The 18,490-nt window shown below is 47.8% G+C and overlaps 1 protein-coding gene across 7 annotated transcripts in view; it reads left to right on the forward strand.

Moving 5' to 3' along the window:
* The window catches only part of PDE5A (phosphodiesterase 5A), a 350,069-nt gene that overhangs the window by 288,066 nt on the left and 43,513 nt on the right, over window positions 1-18,490 (forward strand). For all 7 annotated transcript variants that reach the window (XM_044301149.1, XM_044301132.1, XM_044301166.1 and 4 more), the window contains one exon: window positions 4,750-4,837. In XM_044301149.1, coding sequence (XP_044157084.1) covers window positions 4,750-4,837 — 88 coding nt within the window. The remainder of the gene's footprint in view (window positions 1-4,749; window positions 4,838-18,490) is intronic.

An 18,490-nucleotide genomic window follows, 5' to 3' on the forward strand; every position in this document is an offset into this window, starting at 1 on the left:
ATCAGTACAATTACAGCAATACTACATTTATATAATTTTTCTTATGCATTACTACTTAAAAAAACATTAAAAATGTTTCTTTGTGTTGCTGTATTATACCCATAACTTTTTTTGATATTTCAATTTACAAAGCATGTAGGACTTAATTTTTGTGGAGCGAGCTTCAGTTTTTATTGGTACTATTTTGTCGTATAAAAAAACTTTGATTCCTTATTCAATTTTTTCAGGGGGAGCGGTATTAAACAGCAATTTACATTTTTTTATTTTTCCAGTTAGGGGTACACCATGCATTTGAAATTATTTCAAATTTTAATATTTTGGACATTTTGTGATACAGCAATACCAATGTTTATATTTTTTTATTGGTTAATTTTTCTAAGTAAAATTGGGCAAGGGTATTACTTGAATTTTCTATACTTTGAGACTTTTTAGTATCATTTTTAGTCCCCTTAGGGGACTTGAACATTCGATCCATATACTGTAATATTATGGTATTGCAGTCTATGGAGCTTGCGACAGCTTCCTATTAAAGGAGTTGTGCAGCTGGTACATATTGATGACTAATCTTTAGGATAGGTAATTAATTCCTGATCGGTGGGGGTCCCACTTCTGGCACCTCCTCTAATCAGCTGTTTAAATAGGAGGTGGTGCTTATGTGAGCGTGTAAAAGGGAAATATTAATTATTAATATTTCGGACTAATAATAAATAGGCGTAAACCTCTAATGTTGACTCCGCCTATTTCCTTTATTTTACCTGTTGCTCTCTTTTCCTGAACTGCATGCGCTGAATTGCGGCAGCTACAAAAGACTATATGCTGTATCTGAATAACAAAGAATTTATTAAACAATTAACAAGTCTACAGTCCATTATTTCTGCTATATATATTTATATCAATGGCTATATAAATAATAATACATATAGATGCACACGGTTATACACTAACAGCACAATAATAAACCTAACTACACTAACACTATACAATTCCAACTATAATTCCACCCCCAAATCTAGCTAGACATATACTCACACACATAACCGCAGCACCCTCCCACCTGGCTATAAACTGTCCCTACGGAATAAAAGGGGTTGATTACAATAATGGCAATGCAGGGGTTAACAGGACAATACAGGGGTAGCTGTGGGATGCAGGGGTATGGCAGGGATTAATGGGATATAAGAAAAGGGATACTGCTTTGGTGGTATAGGGCAATACAGGGATATGGCAAGGTAGGGGTAAATGATTTATTTGGGGTAGGCACTGCAGGGGTTAATATTTCAGGGAAAATGCAGGGGTAATATTGCAGGGAGTAGGGATGGGGTTAATGCAGGGGTAATATTGCAGGGAGTAGGGATATATAATGTAGGGGTTAATATTGCAGGGTGTATGGATATATTGGTGGCAGTGGGAAAGCATTAATAATAGCAATGCAGGGGTACAGGGGTTAATGATACTCAGCCAGCCTTTAAGGGGTTAATGCTTGTTCCTAGGGGATCATCCTCGCTTAGACTCGTTTTCCAGGGGTTAGTTCTCGCTTGTGGTGCTCGTTTTCTAGGGAATGATTCTTGCTTGGGCTGCAGGGCACAACTGTTGAGTTCTCCACCGCCGGACTATTAAATGGGAGAGTGGGAGTACGCCTGCAGGCAAGTGCACGTGGGCTGACGCGGTAATATGACATCACAGCACCAGCCCGCGCTTCCAGGCGGAGTATCGCTGGCACTGTAATTAGGTACGCTGCATACAAGGGCAGGGCAACCCTTTGTTCCCCTGTCCTTGTTATGCCAAACATCTCTGGCCCTGCCGGAGGTGTTTAACAAAAGGCAGAGGATCTCTTTGATCCTCTGTCTTTTGATGTGCCCGCAACTGGACACATTTGTCCAGTTATCCGGGCATGCGCCTGCAGGAGGATTCATCAGCTGGTGGTAGGGGACACCCGTGATTGGGGGCATTACTCGGAGCATTTAAGTATATATAGATATTGTGGAATTTCACTCTGGTAGATCGGACGCAGTACAGAGGCAAAAGACAAGTTCGTAACGCAAAACTTCAGTGTTTATTCACACTTGAGGCAAATGCACAAAACAATGCATTACTTTGCAGTCTTGGGGCCAGATTTATCATTAGCTCAAGTCAGAATAATGGAGTGAAAAAGTCGCAAATTTTTCACTAAAACTGCGCAAAAATTTGCGACTTTTTTCTGCTCTGCACTATGCTCGCCAGTTTTCTGAAAGTGGACGTGTTTTCTTATGTAAATTAATCTCTAGACAGATTTACTATTGTGACTATTTAAAAAGTCGCAAAAAAGTCGCAAAAAATTGCGCAATTTCACTCCAGTGAGGACCATGCTTATCTTATGAGACTTTTTAATAGAACATGCGACTTTTTCGTAAAGACGTGCGACTTTTGTAAAGCTGCTTACTGACGGATAAACTGCTACCGTCAAGCCACATTTATTACAGTCTTAAAGGGCCGATCATAAATCTGACTTGGCTAAAACTGACTTTAGCCATATGTGAAAGTGGAGTGAGCTGTCAGAGGAATGATAAATCTGGCCCTTGGTGTTTACTTCACACACAATGGAAAGTACATCTTGGTGTTACTTCACACAAATTGGAAAGTTCATATAAGACAAGTCACCTTGATGTCAGTTCTGCCTTCAGCAGTCCACGGCAGGCTTTAGGGGGCCTGTTTCCTCGGCCCATGGGTCTCAGCCCTCCAACCTGGCACCAAGGCTCAGATCCCAACACAGAGATCCTGCTGCTGAACCCAGCTGCATATTTAAGGACAGCCAGGTGCTGCCAAAAATCCAGACCAGCAATTAAAATCCATTCTGGTATTTGACCCCATTTGGCTGCAAATCAGCCCAGCAGAACACGCTGGGAGGAAAATACCTGTTTTCCCAGACCAATCCCCTTACTGTGTCACAATATGCTTATACATTACAGGGGCATAAATGTGTATGTATGTATATATATATATATATATATATATATATATATACACACACACACACACATACTGGGATATATACAGGGGATATATATATATATATATATATATATATATATACAGTACAGACCAAAAGTTTGGACACACCTTTTCATTCAAAGAGTTTTCTTTATTTTCATGACTATGAAAATTGTAGATTCACACTGAAGGCATCAAAACTATGAATTAACACATGTGGAATTATATACATAACAAAAAAGTGAACAACTGAAAATATGTCATATTCTAGGTTCTTCAAAGTAGCCACCTTTTGCTTTGATTACTGCTTTGCACACTCTTGGCATTCTCTTGATGAGCTTCAAGAGGTAGTGACCTGAAATGGTCTTCCAACAGTCTTGAAGGAGTTCCCAGAGATGCTTAGCACTTGTTGGCCCTTTTGCCTTCACTCTGTGGTCCAGCTCACCCCTAACCATCTCGATTGGGTTCAGGTCCGGTGACTGTGGAGGCCAGGTCATCTGGCGCAGCACCCCATCACTCTCCTTCATGGTCAAATAGCCCTTACACAGCCTGGAGGTGTGTTTGGGGTCATTGTCCTGTTGAAAAATAAATGATGGTCCAGCTAAACGCAAACCGGATGGAATAGCATGCCGCTGCAAGATGCTGTGGTAGCCATGCTGGTTCAGTATGCCTTCAATTTTTAATAAATCCCCAACAGTGTCACCAGCAAAGCACCCCCACACCATCACACCTCCTCCTCCATTCTTCACGGTGGGAACCAGGCATGTAGAGTCCATCCGTTCACCTTTTCTGGTCTGATCTCAAATTTGGACTCATCAGACCAAAGCACAGATTTCCACTGGTCTAATGTCCATTCCTTGTGTTCTTAGCCCAAACAAGTCTCTTCTGCTTGTTGCCTGTCCTTAGCAGTGGTTTCCTAGCAGATATTCTACCATGAAGGCCTGATTCACACCGTCTCCTCTTAACAGTTGTTCTAGAGATGTGTCTGCTGCTAGAACTCTGTGTGGCATTGACCTGGTCTCTAATTTGAGCTGCTGTTTACCTGCGATTTCTGAGGCTGGTGACTCGGATGAACTTATCCTCCGCAGCAGAGGTGACTCTTGGTCTTCCTTTCCTGGGGCGGTCCGCATGTGAGCCAGTTTCTTTGTAGCGCTTGATGTTTTTTGTGACTGCACTTGGGGACACTTTAAAAGTTTTCCCAATTTTTCAGACTGACTGACCTTCATTTTTTTAAAGTAATGATGGCTACTCGTTTTTCTTTACTTAACTGCTTTTTTCTTGCCATAATACAAATTCTAACAGTCTATTCAGTAGTACTATCACACAACTTCTCCACAACGCAAGTGATGGTCCCAACCCCATTTATAAGGCAAGAAATCCCACTTATTAAACCTGACAGGGCACACCTGTGAAGTGAAAACCATTGATGAAGCTCATCAAGAGAATGCCAAGAGTGTGCAAAGCAGTAATCAAAGCAAAAGGTGGCTACTTTGAAGAACCTAGAATATGACATATTTTCAGTTGTTTCATACTTTTTTGTTATGTATATAATTCCACATGTGTTAATTCATAGTTTTGATGCCTTCAGTGTGAATCTACAATTTTCATAGTCATGAAAATAAAGAAAACTCTTTGAATGATAAGGTGTGTCCAAACTTTTGGTCTGTACTAAGTATACATATATATATATTTATATATATATATATATATACTGGCTAATGAGAATAATGCATATATTTTAAAATGCACTTGGTTAATAATATTTTTTTCATCCTTTTCCAGGAGTGAGCATCCGTTAGCCCAGCTCTACTGCCATTCCATTATGGAGAATCACCACTTTGATCAGTGCCTCATGATTCTAAACAGCCAGGTGAAAAAAGGAAATATATCTTAGTATTTTTTTCTGTCATCAGTTTAGGATGATATAAGACATATATTCTGCATAATGTAATAGGTATTTTTTGCAATTTGTCATGTGTTTCTGAATTAAAGAGATTCTTCAGGACCCTGCACACCTTACCCCCCATACGCCCTGGATATCCCCCATATACCTTATTTGTCTCTGTGCCATTGACTTCACTGTGTTACCAGGATCAGTCCTGTGGCCCGGACATTTACTGCACATGCGCCAGGGAAGTACTACTTCTCCACAGACTGTTTAGGCCTACAAAGTATGTGTCGTCAGTGATGATGCCCTTACATTGCCCATGTCGGAAGAGAAGGGCTCGTCAGCAGTACAAGAAAAAAGCTAAAAAGGATGTTACTGGATTGGAGATCCATGAATCAGCGGCACTTTTTTGCAGGACATGTGTTTTTAATGGTACCCATATATTGATTCATATAATATAATGTGAAAAAGTTTGTGGGGAGAAATAGACAAAAGCATTCCCTGTGCGGTAAAAATAACATGAGGAGTTTATTCTGCTGGTCAAAACAGTTAGAATGATTAGTTTTTATTATTATGATATCGTTTTTATTATGTTTTATTCATTTAAAAAAATTATTAATTTCAGTTTTACCTCAGTAGAGTTGAAGACTTGTTTCTTGCATGATGCATACAACTTTATTGTATTCTATTTTTTTTGGGGGGGGCAAGGTGACCAAAAAACAACAATTCTGACTTTAAGATTTAGGCCTCATGCACACGACCGTTGTGTGCATCCGTGGCCGTTGTGCCGTTTTCCGTTTTTTTTCGCGGACCCATTGACTTTCAATGGGTCCGTGGAAAAATCGGAAAATGCACCGTTTTGCAGCCGAGGCCGTGATCCGTGTATCCTGTCCGTCAAAAAAATATGACCTGTCCTATTTTTTTGACGGACAACGGTTCACGGACCCATTCAAGTCAATGGGTCCGTGAAAGAACACGGATGCACACAAGATTGGCATCCGTGTCCGTGATCCGTGGCCATAGGTTGCTTTCATACAGACGGATCCGAAGATCCATCTGCATAAAAGCTTTTTCTGATCTAAGTTTTCACTTCGTGAAAACTCATTTCCGACAGTATATTCTAACACAGAAGCGTTCCCATGGTGATGGGGACGCTTCTAGTTAGAATACACTGCAAACTTTGTACAAGACTGCCCCCTGCTGCCTGGCAGCACCCGATCTCTTTCAGGGGGATATGATAGCACAATTAACCCCTTCAGGTGCGGCACCTAAAGGGGTTAATTGTACTATCATATTCTCCTGTAAGAGATCAGGGCTGCCAGGCAGCAGGGTGCAGACCCCCCCCCCTCCCCAGTTTGAATATCGTTGGTGGCACAGTGTGCGCCCCCCATCGGGCCCCCCCCTTCCTCCCTCTAATGTTAGAAATCGTTGGTGGCACAGTGTGCGCCCACCATCGCCCCCCCCTCCCTCCCTCTATTGTAATAAATCGTTGGTGGCACAGTGTGCCCCCACCATCGCCCCCCCTCCCTCCCTCTATTGTAATAAATCGTTGGTGGCACAGTGTGCCAACCACCATCGGCCCCCCCTCCCTCTATAGCAGTAACAACATTGGTGGCAGTGTGCGGCCTCCCATTCCACCCCCCCCATCATTGGTGGCAGCGGAGTTCCGATCGGAGTCCCAGTTTAATCGCTGGGGCTCCGATCAGTAACCATGGCAACCAGGAAGCTACTGCAGCCCTGGTTGCCATGGTTACTTAGCAATAGTACAACAGTATAAGATTCATACTTACCTGCTTGCTGCTGCGATGTCTGTGAACGGCCGGGAGCTCCTCCTACTGGTAAGTGACAGTTCTTTAGCAATGCGCCGCACAGACCTTTCACTTACCAGTAGGAGGAGCTCCCGGCCGTCCACAGACATCGCAGCAGCAAGCAGGTAAGTATGAATCTTCTACTGTTGTACTATTGCTAAGTAACCATGGCAACCAGGACTGCAGTAGCGTCCTGGTTGCCATGGTTACCGATCGGAGCCCCAGCGATTAAACTGGGACTCCGATCGGAACTCCGCTGCCACCAATGATGGGGGGGGGGGAACGGGAAGCCGCACACTGCCACCAATGTTGTTACTGCTATAGAGGGGGGGGGCGATGGTGGTTGGCACACTGTGCCACCAACGATTTAATACAATAGAGGGAGGGAGGGGGGGCGATGGTGGGCGCACACTGTGCCACCAACGATTTATTACAATAGAGGGAGGGAGGGGGGGGGGCGATGGTGGGCGCACACTGTGCCACCAACGATTTCTAACATTAGAGGGAGGAAGGGGGGGCCCGATGGGGGGCGCACACTGTGCCACCAACGATATTCAAACTGGGGAGGGGGGGGTCTGCCCCCTGCTGCCTGGCAGCCCTGATCTCTTACAGGGGAATATGATAGTACAATTAACCCATTTAGGTGCCGCACCTGAAGGGGTTAATTGTGCTATCATATCCCCCTGTAAGAGATCGGGTGCTGCCAGGCAGCAGGGGGCAGTCTTGTACAAAGTTTGTAGTGTATTCTAACCTGAAGCGTCCCCATTACCATGGGAACGCCTCTGTGTTAGAATATACTGTCGGATCTGAGGTTCACGAAGTAGCTCATATCCGACAGTATATTCTAACATAGAGGCGTTCCCATGGTGATGGGGACGCTTCAAGTTAAAATATACCATCGGATTGGAGAAAACTCCAATCCGATGGTATAAAAGAACTCCAGACTTTACATTGAAAGTCAATGGGGACGGATCCGTTTGAAATGGCACCATATTGTGTCAACATCAAACGGATCCGTCCCCATTGACTTGCATTGTAATTCAGGACGGATCCGTTTGGCTCCGCACGGCCAGGCGGACACCAAAACGACTTTTTTTTCATGTCCGTGGATCCTCCTAAAATCAAGGAAGACCCACGGACGAAAAAACGGTCACGGATCACGGACCCCGTTTTTGCGGACCGTGAAAAAAAACTGTTGTGTGCTTGAGGCTTTATTTTTACTATGTTCACTATAGGAAGTTAATAACAAAAGTTAAACATAAGTTTTTCCTATTATACCCTGCCAGAGGTCATGACAACTGCTAAGCACCCCTCAACTCCAACATGGGCAGGGCCGGACTGGGGCTAAAAACCAGCCCTGGAAAAAGTTGCACACCAGCCCCACAGCATTGTGTCCTTATTTACTTGTTTATAAAAGGCGAAAGCATTCATTTTAAAACACGTGTGTAAACACGAATATAAATTTTGCCCCACAATAGCTCTTTTGTAGAACCCCCATTGTTTATATTATCACAGTAGACCAGCTTTTCCCAAACAGGATGCGATAACGATATGCGATGCGATATTTTAAGGGAATTGTGCTAGAGGTCTATTTGCACTGTTATGGGGGATCTGTGGATGGCACTGTTATTGGGGATCTGTGGATGGCACTGTTATGGGGGATCTGTGGATGACACTGTTATCGAGGGGATCTGTGGTTGACACTGTTATGGGGGATCTGTGGATGACACTGTTATCGAGGGGATCTGTGGATGACACTGTTATCGAGGGGATCTGTGGGTGACACTGTTATGGGGGATCTCTGGATAGCTCTTATTGGGGTCTGTGGGTGACACTGTTATGGGGGATCTCTGGATAGATCTTATTGGGGTCTTTGGATGGCACTGTTATGGGGATCTGTGGATGACACTGTTATGGAGGGGATCTGTGGATGACACTGTTATGGAGGGGATCTGTGGATGACACTGTTATGGAGGGGATCTGTGGATGACACTGTTATGGAGGGGATCTGTGGATGACACTGTTATGGAGGGGATCTGTGGATGACACTGTTATGGAGGGGATCTGTGGATGACACTGTTATGGAGGGGATCTGTGGATGACACTGTTATGGAGGGGATCTGTGGATGACACTGTTATGGAGGGGATCTGTGGATGACACTGTTATGGAGGGGATCTGTGGATGACACTGTTATGGAGGGGATCTGTGGATGACACTATTATGGAAGTGATCTGTGAATGACACTATTATGGAAGGGATCTGTGGATGACACAGTTATGGGGGATCTGTGGATGACACTGTTATGGAGGGGATCTGTGGATGACACTGTTATGGAGGGGATCTGTGGATGACTGTCATGGTCTTACCTTCTTGCTGCTCTCCTTCGTTTGACATGTGCTGGCGGCCATCTTGGTTTCTGGGTTTCTTGTAGCCTCCCACCCTGCGGCTTCTCCTTCCCACTGGGAGGAGCTGGATGCCCATATATATAGGAGGTCTGTGGCTTCAGTTCCCTGCTTGGTCCTCCTGTGTTCACATGCTTCTAAGACTGCTGCTGCTTCTGGTTCCTGATCCTGGCTTCGTCTGACTACCCTGCTGGTTCCTGATCCTGGCTTCGTCTGACTACCCTTCTGGTTCCTGATCCTGGCTTCGTCTGACTACCCTGCTGGTTCCTGATCCTGGCTTCGTCTGACTACCCTGCTGGTTCCTGATCCAGGCTTCGTCTGACTACCCTTCTGGTTCCTGACTTCTGGCTTCGCAAGACCCTGCTTCGGTTTAGCCATCCGCTTGGACTTTTGCCTTACAGCTTGATTTGCAATAAAGCCTTCTTATTTCCACTTATCTCTAGTTGTACGTCTGGTTCATGGTTCCATGACATTAGGACCAAGCCATGAATTCTGACGGTACAGGACCATCCTCGCTACCTACGCTGGTTGCCAGACTTGATCAGCAGGATCACCTGTTGGGTCGGTTCGCTGTGGCGTTGCAAACCCTGCTTGAACGCACGGCTCATTTAGCTTCCGTTGCCGATGGGTCGGTTGTCTCTCCTGGACCTGCTCCTACTGCCGCTCCGGTTGTTGCGCCAGAGTCTACCCCGACACCTGTTGCTGCGCCTGCGGTGTTTCGGGGTATGACCGGTTCTGCCCCTCTTCCACAGCGCTTTGGGGGAGAGCCAACTCAGTGCCGAGGTTTCCTTAACCAGGTGGGCATTTATTTCGAGTTGCTGCCACATGCCTTTCCTACTGAGAGATCAAAGGTGGGCTTCTTGATCTTGCTGCTCTCGGACAAGGCCTTGGCCTGGGCCAGCCCTTTATGGGAGAACAACAATCCGGTGGTTGCCGAGTTTTCCGGTTTTGTTGCTTCTCTTCGGAAGGTATTCGATGTGCCGGCTCGTGCTGCCTCTGCTGCGAAGCTCCTTATGTCCATCAGACAGGGTTCACGATCCGTAGCTGAATACGCCATTGAGTTTCGTACCCTGGCAGCAGAGGTGGGCTGGAATAATGAGGCTCTGGTCGCTGCTTTCTCTCATGGTCTCTCGGATGCCTTGAAGGATGAGGTTGCAGCTAAGGACCTACCAGTGGAGCTCGAGTCCCTTATTTCTTTCCTGATTTTGATTGACACCAGACTCAGGGAGAGACCTTCCTTTAAGGAGAGCCTGCGGAGGTCTTCTAACAGATTGGCGCCTACGCTTGCTGTCCCACCCGTGCCTCCCTCTCCTCCCACGCCTCCTGGGGATGACTTGTCTGGGGGTGAACCCATGCAGCTGGGGTTTGCTCGCCTGTCCGAGGGGGAGAGGGTACTCCGGAGACGCGAGGGCCGATGCATGTACTGTGGTCTCGGTGGGCATTTTCGGTTGGCATGCCCGAACCGTCCGGGAAACGCTCGCACCTGAGATCCTGTCGGGGGCAGATCTTGGGTGGAGTCTCCTCGTCCCCGGTTTCCCGTGTTGACAAACCACTGATTACTGTTGTCCTCTCCTGGGCCGGGGGCTCGGTGACGACCCAGGCGTTGGTGGACTCTGGTGCTGGTGGTTTGTTCATTGATAGTGTGTTCGCTGCCGCCAATTCCATTCCTCTGCAGCCTCGAGGTTCCCCACTGGCTCTTGAGGCGATAGACGGCAGACCCCTTCTGCCGCCACACGTGACTCAGGAGACCCTTCCAGTGGGGATGGCCATTGGTGCCGTTCACAGAGAGTCGGTCTGTCTCCAGGTTATTTCGTCTCCACACTACTCGGTGGTCTTGGGGTACCCCTGGCTCCAGAAGCATAATCCGACTTTCGATTGGAGATCGGCCGAGATCCTCTCGTGGTCACCGCAGTGTGGGGCTAGTTGCATCCATGGGCCTGTCAAGTTGCTGTGTACTTCCTCGGACTCTCTGTTGCCTCCTGAATACGAGGAGTACCGGGATGTATTCGATAAGGTGCGTGCGGTTGCCCTACCTCCGCACCGCCCATACGATTGTGCCATAGAGTTACAATCTGGTGCCGTTCCTCCTCGTGGCAAAGTCTATCCACTGTCGGTAGCGGAGAATGAGGCCATGGAGGAGTACGTGAGGGAGGTGCTTTCACGCGGACACATTTGCAAATCCTCGTCCCCGGCAGGGGCTGGATTTTTCTTTGTGAAAAAGAAGGGCGGTGAGTTGAGGCCTTGCATCGACTACAGGGGTCTCAATCGCATCACGATCAAGAACGCTTACCCGATACCCTTGATTTCCGAGCTGTTCGATCGCCTCAAAGGGGCCACGGTTTTTACCAAACTCGACCTGAGGGCGGCATATAACCTGGTAAGGATCAAGGCGGGCGATGAGTGGAAGACCGCGTTTAACACCAGGACCGGTCATTATGAATCCTTGGTTATGCCCTTTGGGTTGTGCAATGCGCCCGCAGTCTTCCAGGAATTCATCAACGATGTTTTCCGTGACCTGTTGCAGCAGTGTGTGGTGGTCTATTTGGATGACATCTTGGTATATTCTGAATCCATGGAGGCCCACATTCTGGATGTCAGACGAGTGTTGCAACGCTTACGAGAGAACAAGCTGTTCGGTAAGCTTGAGAAATGCGAATTTCACCGATCCCAGGTAACCTTCTTAGGTTACATCATTTCCGCTGAGGGGTTCTCCATGGATCCTGAGAAGGTTTCGGCTGTCTTACAGTGGCCCCAGCCCAGTGGGCTTCGTGCCCTGCAGCGCTTTTTGGGCTTCGCCAATTATTATCGGAAGTTCATCAGGGACTTTTCCATGCTAGCCAAGCCTCTCACGGATCTGACCAGGAAGGGCAGTAATCCCCAGGTCTGGCCGCTCGAGGCCATCCGAGCTTTTGAGGCTCTAAAGTCCGCCTTTGTGTCGGCTCCGATTCTGTCGCATCCCAACCCTGGGTTGCCTTTTGTCCTCGAGGTGGACGCGTCTGAGACGGGAGTAGGCGCCCTCCTGTCTCAGCGTAGAACACCAGAGGGTCCTCTGCTTCCTTGTGGGTTTTACTCCCGGAAACTGTCTTCCGCGGAGTGCAACTATCAGATTGGTGACAGGGAGTTATTGGCCATCGTGCAGGCCCTTAAAGAATGGAGGCACTTGCTCGAGGGCTCGGTGGTTCCGGTTCTCATCCTGACGGACCACAAGAATCTGACCTACCTCTCTGAGGCCAAGAGATTGACACCACGTCAGGCCAGACAGGCTCTGTTCTTGTCACGTTTTAATTACGTGGTCTCCTACCTACCCGGTTCCAAGAACATCAGAGCGGATGCCTTATCACGGCAGTACTCCGAGCTGTCCGGGGAGGAGTCGATTCCGACTTCGGTCATACCTCCGAATCAGATCCTGGCCGCTATTCGCACCAGCCTGACCTCTCCCCTGGGTGAGCAGATCTTGGCGGCTCAATCTGGTGCTCCCTCTGGGAGACCCAACGGTAGATGTTTTGTGCCTGAGGAGTTGCGCACTCGGTTGTTGCGAACCTACCATAACTCCAAGGCCGCGGGGCATCCTGGAAAGAATCAGCTGTCCTGGGCTGTTTCACGTCTGTTCTGGTGGCCTTCTCTACGTTCCGACATCGCCGCATATGTAGCGGCATGCTCCGTTTGTGCCCAGAGTAAGTCCCCTCGGCACCTTCCGTTGGGCCTTTTGCAACCCATAGCCACCGGGGAGCGTCCATGGTCACACCTGGGGATGGATTTCATTGTGGACCTCCCTGCATCCCGAGGCCATACGGTCATTCTCATGATTGTGGATCGGTTTTCCAAAATGTGCCACTGTGTTCCTCTCAAGAAGTTACCCTCTGCACAAGAGTTGGCCTCGATTTTTGCCAGGGAGGTCTTCCGGTTGCACGGTTTGCCCAAGGAGATTGTGTCGGATCGGGGGAGTCAGTTTGTGTCCAGGTTCTGGCGCGCCTTTTGCTCCCAGTTGGGGATTCATCTCTCTTTCTCCTCGGCCTACCACCCTCAGTCCAATGGGGCCGCAGAACGATCCAATCAGGCCTTGGAGCAATTCCTTCGTTGCTATGTCTCCGATCACCAAGACAATTGGGTTGACCTCCTGCCTTGGGCTGAGTTTGCCAGGAACACGGCGGTGAACTCTTCCTCTGGGACGTCTCCCTTCATGGCCAATTATGGGTTCCAACCTGCCGTGTTACCGGAGGTATTCTCTCCCCAGGATATTCCGGCTGTGGAGGATCACCTTTCCGTCCTACGTGCTTCTTGGGTACAGATCCAGAGGTCCCTTGAGGTCTCTGCGCAGCGCCAGAGACTCCAGGCTGATCGCAGACGAGCGCCCGCTCCTTCCTACCAGGTCGGAGACCGCGTATGGTTGTCCACCCGCAACCTCAACCTTCGAGTGCCCACTCCAAGCTGGCGCCTCGCTTTGTTGGTCCCTTCCGAGTGCTTCGCAGGGTAAACCCGGTAGCCTATGCCCTCGCGCTTCCTCCTGGCATGCGGATCTCCAACGTGTTTCATGTCTCCCTGTTGAAGCCACTGGTGTGTAATCGTTTCACTTCCTCGGTTCCTCGGCCTCGTCCGGTCCAAGTGGGCAATCGTGAGGAGTATGAGGTGAGCAATATCCTGGACTCACGCCTGGTCCGCGGTCGGGTGCAGTTTTTGGTCCATTGGCGTGGTTATGGTCCAGAGGAGCGTTCCTGGGTTCCCTCCGCAGATGTCCATGCTCCTGCCTTGCTCCGAGCCTTCCACGCACGCTTCCCTCAGAAACCGTTCCTTACCCCGCGGAGGAGGGGCCCTTGAGGGGGAGGTACTGTCATGGTCTTACCTTCTTGCTGCTCTCCTTCGTTTGACATGTGCTGGCGGCCATCTTGGTTTCTGGGTTTCTTGTAGCCTCCCACCCTGCGGCTTCTCCTTCCCACTGGGAGGAGCTGGATGCCCAGCTCATATATATAGGAGGTCTGTGGCTTCAGTTCCCTGCTTGGTCCTCCTGTGTTCACATGCTTCTAAGACTGCTGCTGCTTCTGGTTCCTGATCCTGGCTTCGTCTGACTACCCTGCTGGTTCCTGATCCAGGCTTCGTCTGACTACCCTTCTGGTTCCTGACTTCTGGCTTCGCAAGACCCTGCTTCGGTTTAGCCATCCGCTTGGACTTTTGCCTTACAGCTTGATTTGCAATAAAGCCTTCTTATTTCCACTTATCTCTAGTTGTACGTCTGGTTCATGGTTCCATGACAATGACACTGTTATGGAGGGGATCTGTGGATGACACTGTTATGGAGGGGATCTGTGGATGACACTGTTATGGAGGGGATCTGTGGATGGCACTGTTATGGGGGATCTGTGGATGGCACTGTTATGGGGGATCTGTGGTTGGCACTTTTATGAAGGATCTGTGGTTGGCACGGTTATGGGGGATCTGTGGATGACACTGTTATCGAGGGGATTTGTGGATGACACTGTTATCGAGGGGATCTGTGGGTGACACTGTTATGGGGGATCTCTGGATAGCTCTTATTGGGGTCTGTGGGTGACACTGTTATGGGGGATCTCTGGATAGCTCTTATTTGGGTCTTTGGATGGCACTGTTATGGGGATCTGTGGATGACACTGTTATGGAGGGGATCTGTGGATGACACTGTTATGGAGGGGATCTGTGGATGACACTGTTATGGAGGGGATCTGTGGATGACACTGTTATGGAGGGGATCTGTGGATGACACTGTTATGGAGGGGATCTGTGGATGACACTGTTATGGAGGGGATCTGTGGATGACACTATTATGGAAGGGATCTGTGAATGACACTATTATGGAAGGGATCTGTGGATGACACAGTTATGGGGGATCTGTGGATGACACTGTTATGGAGGGGATCTGTGGATGACACTGTTATGGAGGGGATCTGTGGATGACACTGTTATGGAGGGGATCTGTGGATGACACTGTTATGGAGGGGATATGTGGATGACACTGTTATGGAGGGGATCTGTGGATGACACTGTTATGGAGGGGATCTGTGGATGACACTGTTATGGAGGGGATCTGTGGATGACACTTATGGAGGGGATCTGTGGATGACACTGTTATGGAGGGGATCTGTGGATGACACTATTATGGAAGGGATCTGTGAATGACACTATTATGGAAGGGATCTGTGGATGACACAGTTATGGGGGATCTGTGGATGACACTGTTATGGAGGGGATCTGTGGATGACACTGTTATGGAGGGGATCTGTGGATGACACTGTTATGGAGGGGATCTGTGGATGACACTGTTATGGAGGGGATCTGTGGATGACACTGTTATGGAGGGGATCTGTGGATGACACTGTTATGGAGGGGATCTGTGGATGACACTGTTATGGAGGGGATCTGTGGATGGCACTGTTATGGGGGATCTGTGGATGGCACTGTTATGGGGGATCTGTGGTTGGCACTGTTATAAAGGATCTGTGGATGGCACTTTTATGAAGGATCTGTGGTTGGCACGGTTATGGGGGTCTGTGGTTGGCACTGTTATGGGGATCTGTGGATGGCACTGTTATGGGGGATCTGTGGTTGGCACTGTTATAAAGGATCTGTGGATGGCACTTTTATGAAGGATCTGTGGTTGGCACGGTTATGGGGGTCTGTGGTTGGCACTGTTATGGGGATCTGTGGATGGCACTGTTATAAAGGATCTGTGGATGGCATTGTTATAAAGGATCTGTGGATGGCACTGTTATGAAGGATCTGTGGTTGGCACTGTTATGGGGATCTGTGGATGGCACTGTTATGGAGATCTGTGGATGGCACCGTTATGGGGGACCTATGGGTGATGCACTGTTATGGGGGATGTGTGCTATGGGGGGCCAGCATAAGATGCTATATGTGTGAATTACACACATATAGCATATTATGCTGGCCCCTCTCATGGCCCTATGTGTCACAGCATTACTTTATTAATGTCCCCTCATGTGTCCTAAACCACGCACATAACTGTCTTTGTATGCAAAGTGTTTCTTTACTGCTGAAACAATCGCTCTCCTATTGAAACTCCTATTGATATTGAAAATCACCAGCCTCTCTGTACTCAGCCTCCCACCTGACACACAGCCCTGAACAGCCGGATGACAGCTCTGCACAAGCAGCAGTTAGCAGGCTAAAGGACCTTCCGTGATGTCATGATCATGTGATCAGTCACATGTGTGGGAGGAGTCAGGCTCCGGGCAATGTCCGTGCTGGAGCCTGCTGTTGAGGGTCGGGGGATGGGCTCCTCTCTCTGTCAGTCACTCTGTGTAATATACTGCACCAGCCAAGGAGCCTCCTCGCTGTCGGCACGGCCGGCCGTGCGGCAGTAAAGGCTACCGGCCTAACGGGAATTTTACTGGTAGGCCAGTCCGGCCCTCAACATGGGGAGGTCGATCAGGGGACTATGCAGATTCCACTGTTACTATTGACTGCACTGAGGGTTTAAACATCTTATCCCTAGCGCTGCAGGCGGGTGTCAGTTATGCAGCGGTAAAGTTGCCATGGAAAAAATACTAAAAGTGGCCCCGTTTTGTTGTCGGATCCAAATTGATGTAAAGCAGGGCCAGCAATACCATATTGTGGGCCATTATACCACCCCAACAGAGCCAAATACCACAGTCCATCACAAAATACTGCCAGCAGCACAAAATACATCCCCAAAAACTTCCAGTGGCTGGCTTTTCAGTAGCATCCATTGCAGTGGATGAGAGCTATAGAAACAGTGTAGCACAGCAAGCTATGGTGTCTTCCTAACTCAGTGACAACATAGATTGCTGTGCTACACTGTTTCAAGAAATTCATGAAAAATAAATAATGTTTGTGTAAAATCTAATAATTAGGGGAGTTGCGCATGTTTAAAAAAACATGACTGCTTTCTTCCCAAAACAGCAACACACCTGTCAATAGGTTCTGTGAGGTTTTCATACAGACACAGCTGTGGCGCAATTTATGGAAGAAAGCAGCCAAATGGTGTTCACAAATTTGTTTCTTTTCATCTCAACAGGTTCAGCATTCTTTGATGATTAAAGGGGTTGTCTGGGCTTTTACTATTGATGACCTATCCTCGGAATAGTTTATCAGTATTAGGCTGGTTTCACACGGGCATTGCGGGAAAAGGTGTGGGTGCGTTGCGGGAACATGCGCGATTTTTCTGCGCGAGTGCAAAACATTGTAATGCGTTTTGCACGCGCGTGAGAAAAATCGGCATGTTTGGTACCCAAACCCGAACTTCTTCACAGAAGTTCGGGCTTGGGATCGGTGTTCTGTAGATTGTATTATTTTCCCTTATAACATGGTTATAAGGGAAAATAATAGCATTCTGAATACAGAATGCTAAGTAAAATAGCGCTGGAGGGGTTAAAAAAAAATAAAAGAAAATTTAACTCACCTTAATCCACTTGATCGCACAGCCGGCATCTCTTCTGGCTTCTTTTTTTGCTGTGTGGAGGAAAAGGACCTGTGGTGACATCACTCGTGTCATCACATGGTCCGTCACAAGATCTTTTACCATGGTGATGGATCATGTGATGACCGGAGTGACTTACCACAGGTCCTTTTCCTCCACACAGCAAAGAAAGAAGCCAGAAGAGAAGCCGGGCTGCGCGATCAAGTGGATTAAGGTGAGTTAAAAATGTTTTTATTTGTTTTAACCTCTCCAGCGCTATTTTACTATGCATTCTGTATTCAGAATGCAATTATTTTCCCTTATAACCATGTTATAAGGGAAAATAATAAAATGATCGGATCTCCATCCCGATCGTCTCATAGCAACCGTGCACGAAAATCGCACCGCATCCGCACTTGCTTGCGATTTTCACGCAGCCCCATTCACTTCTGTGGGGCCTGCGTTGCGTGGATTATCGCACTGAAATGCACAATATAAAACATGCTGCGATTTTCACACAACGCACAAGTGATGCGTGAAAATCAACGCTCGTGTGCACAGCCCCATAGAAATGAATGGGTATGGATTCAGTGCGGGTGCAATGCGTTTAACTCACGCATTGCACCCATGCGGAAATCTCGCCCATGTGAAAGGGGCCTTAGATCATCGTGGGACTGACAACCGCCCCTATGTCTATGGTCTTTGCCATAGACAGCAGCTGTCTATGGTCTTTGCCATAGACAGCAGCAGTGGCACTGCACGCTGTCTCCTCTTACAGCTGATCCGCGGGGTGCCGGGTGTCAGACCCCCGACGATCTAATAAAAGCCCAGACAAACCCTTTAATTTCTTAATATATACCTTTAATTTTTAGCTTTTTGCTGTTTCATTTGTACATTTTTTCTTTTTTTTTTTTTTTATGTTGATTTAAAATATTTTCCCTATATAATGTTCAATTTCTGAGATTACCTTTTTATGTATTTATGAAGTAAACATGTAGCCTGGCAAATGGAGCT

This window comes from Bufo gargarizans, chromosome 1 (genome assembly GCF_014858855.1).
Source record: "Bufo gargarizans isolate SCDJY-AF-19 chromosome 1, ASM1485885v1, whole genome shotgun sequence".
Classification (NCBI taxonomy): Eukaryota; Metazoa; Chordata; class Amphibia; order Anura; family Bufonidae; genus Bufo; species Bufo gargarizans.